We start from the raw sequence: 10,705 nt of genomic DNA on the forward strand, positions 1-10,705 counted from the left end.
GCGCAGCAGGTGCAGGCAGTCGCAGAGGAGTACGGCAAGAGCTCGCGCGTCAAGACCACATGCGTGTACGGTGGGGCGCCCAAGGGTCCCCAGCTACGCGACTTGGAGAGAGGTGAGTGCCTCGCGCACGGAGATGCACAACATGCACACAGAGATGCACAACAGATACACGTACACACACGCACACCTCTTGCGTCAGCTGTTGACGGCTGCTGCTGCTGCTCTTGTCGTTAGGAGTGGAGATCTGCATCGCCACCCCGGGTCGCCTCATTGACTTCCTGGAGTCAGGCAAGACGAACCTCCGCCGCTGCACCTACCTGGTGCTGGACGAGGCGGACCGCATGCTGGACATGGGCTTCGAGCCGCAGATACGCAAGATCGTTGACCAGATCCGGGTACTTGCACGCACACACGCGTACCTACGCACACACGCGTACCTGTGGCAATACACTTGTACCTACACACACACACATGCGCGTACCTACACACACACGCGTTCCTACGCGCACGCGTACCTACACGCACACACTCGCACACACGTGTACCCACACACACACGCTCGTACCTACCTACACACACACGCTCGTACACACGCTCGTACACACGCTCGTACCTACACGCGCGTACCTACACGCGCGTACCTACACGCGCGTACCTACACGCGCGTACCTACACGCGCGTACCTACACGCGCGCGTACCTACACGCACACACGTGTACCCACACACACACGCTCGTACCTACACGCACACGCGCTCGTACCTACACGCACACGCGCGCGTACCTACACGCACACACGCTCGTACCTACGCACATACGCTCGTACCTACGCACATACGCTCGTACCTATACACACACACGCTCGTACCTATACACACACACGCTCGTACGTACACGTACACACACTCACTCGTACCTACACGTACACACGCACACGCTCGTACCTACACGTACACACACGTACCTACACGCACACACTCGTACCTACACGCACACACTCGTACCTACACGCACACTCTCGTACCTACACACACACACTCGTACCTACACGTACACACGCTCATACCTACGCGCACACACTCGTACCTACACGCACACAATCACTAACTCACACTCGCTCACTCACACAGTCACCAACTCGCACACACTCACACTCAGTCACTAACTCACACAATCACTAACAAAGGCGCACCCAGCCCCCCCTCGTGTAAGCGGCGGCGCTGCTGCTACTTTATTTCCTCGCTTTGCGTGGCTGTGTTTGTAGTTCAGCGTGGCGGTTGCGTGAGGTAGTCTACTCCAGTGCGGCAGCGAGCTCGCATGGGGTGGGGGAGCGTTGCTGCTGCAGAGTTGGGTCCCAGTGATGAGAACGTGGAATTGGGCCCCATTTTGGGGTCCCGATCACTCCGTGGGGAATCAATTCCATGCTGCCTTCCTTCTGAGGGGCCCGCTCGCTCACCCAGCCGCTCGCTCACCCAGCCACTCGCTCGCTCGCCCAGCCCCTCACTTGCTAAGCCACTCACTCGCCAAGCCACTCGCTCGCCCAGCTACTCGCTCGCTAAGCCACTAGCCCGCCCAGCCACTCACTCGCTAAGCCACTCGCTCGCCCAGCTACTCGCTCGCTCGCCCAGCCACTCGCCCGCCCAGCCACTCGCTCACCATCGTAGGCGCTAGCTCACGGCACTTGCCATGCCACCGGTGTGTTAATGCTACAACGGGGGGACCTTTGTATAACATCGCCACTCGGGGGAGACAAAGGCAGGCACGGCATTGGCCCACACCCTCTCGTGTGTGCCAGTGCCGCCAGCCTTCATCGGCGATGCTGCTCTCTAGCTAGCGGCACTTGCCATGCCACCGGTGATCCCAGCGGTGTGTTAATGCGAACAACAGGGTGGGGGTGGTGACGGTGGGTGGCTGTGGGTGGCTGTGGCTGGCGGTGGCTGGCGGTGGCTGGCGGTGGCTGGCGGTGGCTGGCGGTGGCTGGCGGTGGCTGGCGGTGGCTGGCGGTGGCTGGCGGTGGCTGGCGGTGGCTGGCGGTGGCTGACCTTTGGTGACCTCTGTGCTTGTTGCAGCCCGACCGTCAGACCCTCATGTGGAGTGCCACGTGGCCCAAGGAGGTGCGTCAGCTGGCCGAGGACTTCCTGCGCGAGTACATCCAGATCAACGTGGGCTCCATGGACCTGTCGGCCAATCACAACATCCTGCAGATCGTGGACGTGTGCAGCGACAACGAGAAGGACAACAAGTGAGTCGTGGGGGGGGTGGTGGTGGTTGGGGTGGTGGGGTGGTTGGGGTGGTTGGGGTGGTTGGGGTGGTGGGGGTGGTGGTGGGGGTGGTGCGATTTAGAGTCGCTCTGTCGCACGAGCGCATTCGCTCTCGCACACACTCGCTCATACACTTGCTCATTCACTTGCTCATTCACACACTCGCTCATTCTCACACTCGCACACACTCGCTCATTCGCACACTCGCACACACTCGCTCATTCGCACACACTTGCTCGTTCACTCGCTCATTCACACACTCGCTCATTCACACACTCGTACGCACACACACACTCGCTCATTCTCTTTTATTCTCACACTCGCACATTCTCACGCTTGCTCGCACTTTCACTCGCTCGCACACGCTCCGTCTTTCTCCACCCACGCTCACCCACGCTCACCCACTTGGCGTGTTTCTCGCCAGGCTGATGCGCCTGATGGAGGAGATCATGGCCGAGAAGGAAAACAAGACCATCATCTTTGTGGAGACGAAGAGACGCTGCGACGAGCTCACGCGTAGAATGAGGCGCGACGGGTGAGTTGCTTAGCTCCTCGACCCCTCCACCACAGAGGTCGCTAACGGGTTTTGATTCCTTACCCGTACCCGGCCGCACCAGGGTAGCAAATGGGTACCTGTACCCGGCCGGGTACGGGTAGCCGTATCCTACCCTACCCGTACCCTACCCGAAATGAGTGACAAACAGTTACTCACCAGTGACTCACGGCCTACCCGTACCCGGCCGCACCAGGGTCGCAAATGGGTACCCGTACCTGTACCCAGCCGGGTACAGGTATCCTACCCTACCCGTACCCTACCCGAAATGAGTGACAAACAGTTACTCATCAGTGACTCACGGCCTACCCGTACCCGGCCGCACCAGGGTCGCAAATGGGTACCCGTACCTGTACCCAGCCGGGTACAGGTAGCCATATTCTACCCGTACCCTACCCGAAATGAGTGACAAACGGTTACTCACCAGTGACTCACGGCCTACCCGTACCCGGCCGCACCAGGGTCGCAAACAGGTACGGGTATCGGGTAGGGTACGGGTATCCGGGTATCGATTGGGTACGGGTATCGGGTAGGGTACGGGTATCGGGTACCTGATTGCGACCTCTGGGATGAAGCCATGTTGCAGGCGCGGGTGGGTTGATTCTAGGAACTTGAATTGTGTGAAGAGACCTTATAATCTTCTTGGTTCTTTCGGTAAAGTCACTTCCCTTCTACGTGATTTTACCGAAAGAACCAAGAAGATGAATCCCTGCAGTCACGAAAGCTTTACATCGAAATTTAAGAGACAAGACGTTGGGAAATGAGTGACAAACGGTGACTCACCAGTGACTCACGGCCTACCCGTACACGTACCCGGCCGCACCAGGGTTGCAAACACGGCTACCCGTACCAGGCCGGGTACGGGTAGCCGGGTATCGGGTAGGGTACGGGTATCGGGTACCCGTTTGCGACCTCTGCTTTACCATCACCACCGCCACTCACCCCTCTGGCGGTCAGAATATAAAAGACTCGCTGAAATAAACCCAGCGGCAGCCTGATAATCGCCATTGTCGGACATTCCACCGTCACGCATTTCTCTCGCTCTGGTGAGTATGGGTGGGTGGGGGGGTGCAAAGGCCCCTTAAAAATCTGCTATATGGGGGTATTAATTCTAGATTTGAAGCTTTCGTGACTGCAAGGATTCATACTCTGAGTTCTTTCGGTAAAGTCACGTAGGTAATAAATGAAATTAATTTTAATAAAAATAAAATGCTAATAAATATAACCCGTAAAAACAAAGTTTTTTTACTCTAAATCCTTTATATGCGTGGTGGCTAGAGTCCTCTCGTCCTCTGGCTTGAGATGGCTGCCACCTATGGGTCAGATGATTGCATTGCACCATTAAGCAATTGGTAATTAAATAGAATATTTTTGTCCTAAAAAGTGTAAAGTTTTGGAAAAAAATGTTCACGAACATTAATTGTCACGCACAACGAGTCTGTGTGCAAAATGTCAGCTCGATTGGATCACGGGAAGTGGGTTAAAAAAACGACCGAAAGATTTGCACGGTCCTAAGCAAGCAAGCAAGCGAACTTAATATAAAGGATTTAAAAATCATGACGTTTCGGAAGGCAACACAAGTCTCCGTCATCTGGTGGGACCGTCACAGCCAGATTTGCTGTTTTTTTACCTACATGGCTTTACCGAAAGAACTAAGAGTGTGCTATATGGGGGATCTGTGTGTGTGTGGTGTGTGTCTTGGTAGTCTGCTAGAGCGTAGTCTGTCGGAGTCGTGGTGATTTGTACCCGACCTAGGCGCCATCCCCTAGGTCTACTCGGCCCTAAATGAGTAGCTGGGTGCTGCAGTGTGTGGTAGTTAAAACATGGCCGTTTGTAGTGCAGCGTGGCGGTTGCGTGAGGTAGTCTACTCCAGTGCGGCGGTGAGCCCACATGGGGTGGGCGGAGCGCTGCTGTTGCTGCTGCTGCTGCAGAGTTGGGTCCCAGTGATGAGAACGTGGAATTGGGCCCCATTTTGGGGTCCCGATCACTCCGTGGGGAATCCGTTCCATGCTGCCTTCCTTCTGAGGGGCCCGCTCGCTCGCTCACTCACCCAGCCACTCAGTCAATCGCTCGCTCAGCCACTCGCTCGCCCAGCCGATTGCTCGCCCAGCCGCTCGCTCGCCCAGCCACTCGCTCGCTCGCCCAAAAGCTCACCCACCCAAAAGCTCACCCAGCCAAAAACTCACCCAGAGGTTGCAAACGGGTTTTGATTTCTTACACGTACCCGGCCGCACCAGGGTCGCAAACGGGTACCCGATACCCGTACCCGATACCCGGCCGGGTACGGGTATCGGGTACCCGATTGCGACCTCTGGGATGAAGCCATGTTGCAGGCGCGGGTGGGTTGATTCTAGGAACTCGAATTGTGAGAAGAGACAAGACGTTGGGAAATGAGTGACAAACGGCGACTCACCAGTGACTCACGGCCTACCCGTACCCGGCCGCACCAGGGTCACAAACGGGTAGCCGGGTACCCGGTTGTGACCTCTGCTCCAGCCACTGAAATATCTCTCCTCTAGACGAGTGTGGGGGGCGGGGTTGGGAGTTGCCACCCAATCCACCCACCCATCTCGCTGTAACGATTGTGCGAGAGCGGTGTAAGTGTGTCTCTGTCTCTGTGTGTGGTGTACTAACCGAACGTGTTTCTTGTGTTTTGCTGCAGCTGGCCCGCCATGTGTATCCATGGAGACAAGAGCCAACCGGAGCGGGATTGGGTACTCACAGGTGAGCTCGCGCGCCCCCCCCATCGCCCCCTCGGTGTAGTCTAGTGTAGTGCGAGTCCAGTCGACCCCAGTGTAGACCAGTGCAGAGTGGGGTGAGCGACACAAGGGGAGCGCGCTGCCGAGTTGGGTCCCGGTGATGAGAACGTGGAATTTGGCTCCATTTTTGGGGTCCCGACAACAATTGTGGGGAATCCGTTCCATGCTGCCTTCCTTCTGAGGGGCCCACTCGCTCGCTCACCCAGCCACTCGCTCGCTCACCCAGCCACTCGCTCGCTCACCCAGCCACTCGCTCACCCAGCCGCTCGCTCACCCAGTCGCCCGGTCGCCCAGCCGCCCACTCACCCAGCCGCTTGCTCGCTCACCCAGCCGCTCGCTCACCCAGCCGCTCGCTCGCTCACTCACCCAGCCGCTCGCTCGCTCAGCCACTCGCTCGCCCAGCCAGCCGCTCGCTCGCTCACCCAGCCGCTCGCTCACCCAGCCGCCCGCTCACCCAGCCGCTCGCTCACCCGGCCACTCGCTCGCTCGCCCAGCCGCTCGCTCGCTCACCCACTCATCCTCCCTCCTCTCCGAGGGACTTGGTCGGTCGGAATCCTCTACCCCCCCCTCTCTCTCGCTCCCCCCCCCCCCCCCTCTCTCTCCATCTTCGCGTTGTGACTGTGATAACCAACTGAGCTCTCTTCTCTCCCCCCCCCCCCGCCACCGCTCCCCGTGCAGAGTTCCGATCAGGGAAGTCTCCGATTCTCATCGCCACGGACGTCGCTTCCCGCGGCCTGGGTACGTTGTGTGTGCGTGCGCGCGCGCGTTGTGCGCGCGTGTTGCCCTTGCGTCGTTGCTGGGGGGGTTAGGGTTGTGAGTAACGGTTAAGGTGGCGAGTTGGTGGGTTTGGGTGGGTGTGGTGTAGCAGATTGTGTGAGGTAGGCATAGGTGGGTTTATGAGGGGGGTAAAATAAAGATGCATTATTATGAGTTGGCATGTGGGTCGTGTGTGAGTCGGGGGATGAATGAACGTGGGGGTTGAGGGTGAGCGTGGAGTGGTGAGGAGGGGTGAGGGTAGGTGAGGTGTCGTGGTTCTGTCTGGGTGAGCGACTTGGCTTGGTGAGCGACTTGGCTTGGTGAGCGACTTTGCGGTGTGAGCGAGTGCTCTTTGAGGGTGAGTGGGTGAGACGCCATCTCCTCTCTTCCGTCTTGATCTCGTCGTCATCGCGAGGTAGAGACACCAACGACGCTCACCAATTGTGAACATTCTGACGACAACGCTCACAACTACTCACAACAACGACAACAACGCTCACAACTACACACACACCAGCCACGCTCACCAATTGTGAACATTCTGACGACAACGCTCACCAACTACACACACACCAGCCACGCTCACCAATTGTGAACATTCTGATGACAACGCTCACCAACTACACACACACCAGCCACGCTCACCAATTGTGAACATTCTGACGACGACACTCACCAACTACACACACACCAGCCACGCTCACCAACTACTCACAACGACGACACCAACGCTCACAACTACACACACACCAGCCACGCTCACCAACTACTCGCAACGACCACAACAACGCTCACAACTACACACACCAGCCACGCTCACCAACTACTCGCAACGACCACAACAACGCTCACAACTACACACACCAGCCACGCTCACCAACTACTCACAACAACGACACCAACGCTCACAACTACACACACACCAGCCACGCTCACCAACTACTCACAACAACGACAACAACGCTCACAACTACACACACACCAGCCACGCTCACCAACTACTCACAACGACCACAACAACGCTCACAACTACACACACCAGCCACGCTCACCAACTACTCACAACGACCACAACAACGCTCACAACTACACACACACACCAGCCACGCTCACCAACTACTCACAACGACCACAACAACGCTCACAACTACACACACACATCAGCCACGCTCACCAACTACTCACAACGACAACAACGCTCACAACTACACACACACCAGCCACGCTCACCAACTACTCACAACGACGACAACAACGCTCACAACTACACACACCAGCCACGCTCACCAACTACTCGCAACGACCACAACAACGCTCACAACTACACACACACCAGCCACGCTCACCAACTACTCGCAACGACGACAACAACGCTCACAACTACACACACACCAGCCACGCTCACCAACTACTCGCAACGACGACAACAACGCTCACAACTACACACACACCAGCCACGCTCACCAACTACTCACAACGGCGACACCAACGCTCACAACTACACACACACCAGCCACGCTCACCAACTACTCACAACGACGACACCAACGCTCACAAATACACACACCAGCCACGCTCACCAACTACTCACAACGGCGACACCAACGCTCACAACTACACACACACCAGCCACGCTCGCCAACTACTCACAACGGCGACAACAACGCTCACAACTACACACACACCAGCCACGCTCACCAACTACTCACAACGACGACACCAACGCTCACAAATACACACACCAGCCACGCTCACCAACTACTCACAACGGCGACACCAACGCTCACAACTACACACACCAGCCACGCTCACCAACTACTCACAACGACGACACCAACGCTCACAACTACACACACACCAGCCACGCTCACCAACTACTCACAACGACGACACCAACGCTCACAACTACACACACCAGCCACGCTCACCAACTACTCGCAACGACGACAACAACGCTCACAACTACACACACCAGCCACGCTCACCAACTACTCACAACGACGACGACGACAACGCTCACAACTACACACACACCAGCCACGCTCACCAACTACTCACAACGACGACAACAACGCTCACAACTACACACACACCAGCCACGCTCGCCAACTACTCACAAAGACAACAACGCTCACCAACTACTCACAACGACGACACCAACGCTCACAACTACACACACACCAGCCACGCTCGCCAACTACTCACAAAGACAACAACGCTCACCAACTACTCACAACGACGACACCAACGCTCACAACTACACACACACCAGCCACGCTCACCAACTACTCGCAACGACGACAACAACGCTCACAACTACACACACCAGCCACGCTCACCAACTACTCACAACGCCCACAACAACGCTCACAACTACACACACACCAGCCACGCTCACCAACTACTCGCAACGACGACAACAACGCTCACAACTACACACACACCAGCCACGCTCACCAACTACTCACAACGACAACAACGCTCACAACTACACACACACCAGCCACGCTCACCAACTACTCACAACGACAACAACGCTCACAACTACACACACACCAGCCACGCTCACCAACTACTCACAACGACGACACCAACGCTCACAACTACACACACACCAGCCACGCTCACCAACTACTCGCAACGACGACAACAACGCTCACAACTACACACACACCAGCCACGCTCACCAACTACTCACAACGACGACACCAACGCTCACAACTACACACACACCAGCCACGCTCACCAACTACTCACAACGACAACAACGCTCACAACTACACACACACCAGCCACGCTCGCCAACTACTCACAACGACGACAACAACGCTCACAAATACACACACCAGCCACGCTCACCAACTACTCACAACGGCGACACCAACGCTCACAACTACACACACACCAGCCACGCTCACCAACTACTCACAACGACGACAACAACGCTCACAAATACACACACCAGCCACGCTCACCAACTACTCACAACGACGACAACAACGCTCACAAATACACACACCAGCCACGCTCACCAACTACTCACAACGGCGACACCAACGCTCACAACTACACACACACCAGCCACGCTCACCAACTACTCGCAACGACGACAACAACGCTCACAACTACACACACACCAGCCACGCTCACCAACTACTCGCAACGACGACAACAACGCTTTGGCTGTGTGGAACGTTGACCTCTGCTGCAAAACGTCGTCATTTGCCGCCCGCGTTAAGTTAACGGTGGCTCTCCGCGTGTCTGCGCGCGTGTGTGCGTGCGCGCGCGTGTGTGCGTGTGTGTGGTACGAACACGCACACACACGCCTCACACTCTCTCTCCCCCCCCCCACCCAGAAGCCCCTCGTTTTGCGAGGGAGCCGCGGGGGCGTCGCCCAAATAATATTTTTGACGGGAGACGGGGAGTGTGTGTGTGCGCGTGCGTCCGTGCGTGCGTGTGCGAGCGTGCGAGCGAGTGAGCGTGCGAGCGAGTTTGAGCGCTAAATTTCTTGAAAAAGACCTCTCGAAACGAGGCCTTATCCGTCACCGAGGCCTAAAAAAACAAAATGGCCGTGCGGAGGAGCGGCCATCTTGGATTGCTGCCCAGACGGGCGGCCATCTTGGATTTGCGCTGTCAGGAGGAGGGAGTTGTGGGAAGGGATGGGGGGGGAGGGGGAATTTGGGGGAGGGTGGTGGTGGTGGCGGCCATCGTGGAGCATCGCTCCCCACCCTGCCGAGGGAGGGCGGCCATTTTGGAATCGCTGGCTGCCGGCGGCCATCTTGGATCCACCGCCCTTTCCCTCCTCGCCCCCCCCCCCCCGCCCGCGGAGAGGGAGGGACGGCCGGGCGGCCATCTTGGATCGCCGTTGTCACGGCAACGGGAGAGCGCGGAAGTGGTGGGGGGGGGCGGCTCCCCCTCCTCCTCCTCCCTGGTTGGCTGGCTGGCTCGCCGGTGTTAGGGTAGCGAGGTAGCAGAGATGGGCCTGTGGGGTGGGACTCGGGTTTGTTGACTAGCGGTGGGTGGGTGGTGAGCGTTTAAATAAACCTGAGGCAGGAGGGAGGGAAGAGTAGGCAGAAGCGGGGGGGGAGGGGGTCTACTGCTGTATGTGTAGCGTGCGTGGGTGGGTGCTCGGTTAGGGGGTCTAAATCTTGTTGTGGGGGGGCGGGGCGAGGGTTGCTATATATACCACCTCAAGCCAAGCTAGTAGTGGGGGGCTGTTTTAAACCTCGAGTTGCTCTAGTGGGGGGGTGCTGCTACATGCCGCCTCAAGCTAAGGGCCGCTCGTAGTGAAGGGCGGGGTGGGCAGCAGCAGGAGGAGGTGGTGGTGGTGGTGGTGCTAGCGGCCACAGCACTGCAGTGCCCGCCCCCCCCCCCTCT

The 10,705-nt window shown here is 57.5% G+C and overlaps 1 protein-coding gene and 3 non-coding genes across 4 annotated transcripts in view; all 4 read left to right on the forward strand.

The window, feature by feature from the left end:
- LOC133339058 (probable ATP-dependent RNA helicase DDX17) overlaps positions 1 to 10,320 on the forward strand; it is a 23,294-nt gene extending 12,974 nt beyond the window's left edge. The window contains exons 6-12 of the mRNA XM_061547179.1: positions 1 to 112; positions 235 to 395; positions 2,069 to 2,241; positions 2,685 to 2,795; positions 5,476 to 5,537; positions 6,251 to 6,310; positions 9,685 to 10,320. The exon at positions 1 to 112 is cut by the window's left edge and continues 30 nt beyond it. Coding sequence (XP_061403163.1) covers positions 1 to 112; positions 235 to 395; positions 2,069 to 2,241; positions 2,685 to 2,795; positions 5,476 to 5,537; positions 6,251 to 6,310; positions 9,685 to 9,806 — 801 coding nt within the window. The 3' untranslated portion in view covers positions 9,807 to 10,320. The remainder of the gene's footprint in view (positions 113 to 234; positions 396 to 2,068; positions 2,242 to 2,684; positions 2,796 to 5,475; positions 5,538 to 6,250; positions 6,311 to 9,684) is intronic.
- Positions 1,349 to 1,445, forward strand: LOC133339174 (small nucleolar RNA U83B). Its single transcript, XR_009754683.1, has one exon. It is a non-coding gene; the product is annotated as a small nucleolar RNA U83B (small nucleolar RNA).
- LOC133339175 (small nucleolar RNA U83B) lies at positions 4,749 to 4,845 on the forward strand. Its single transcript, XR_009754684.1, has one exon. It is a non-coding gene; the product is annotated as a small nucleolar RNA U83B (small nucleolar RNA).
- LOC133339176 (small nucleolar RNA U83B) lies at positions 5,662 to 5,760 on the forward strand. Its single transcript, XR_009754685.1, has one exon. It is a non-coding gene; the product is annotated as a small nucleolar RNA U83B (small nucleolar RNA).
- Positions 10,321 to 10,705: the final 385 nt, after the last annotated feature.

This window comes from Lethenteron reissneri, unplaced genomic scaffold (assembly GCF_015708825.2).
Source record: "Lethenteron reissneri isolate LAM-NWPU_2019-01 unplaced genomic scaffold, ASM1570882v1 scaffold_1640, whole genome shotgun sequence".
In the NCBI taxonomy this organism is placed as follows: Eukaryota; Metazoa; Chordata; class Hyperoartia; order Petromyzontiformes; family Petromyzontidae; genus Lethenteron; species Lethenteron reissneri.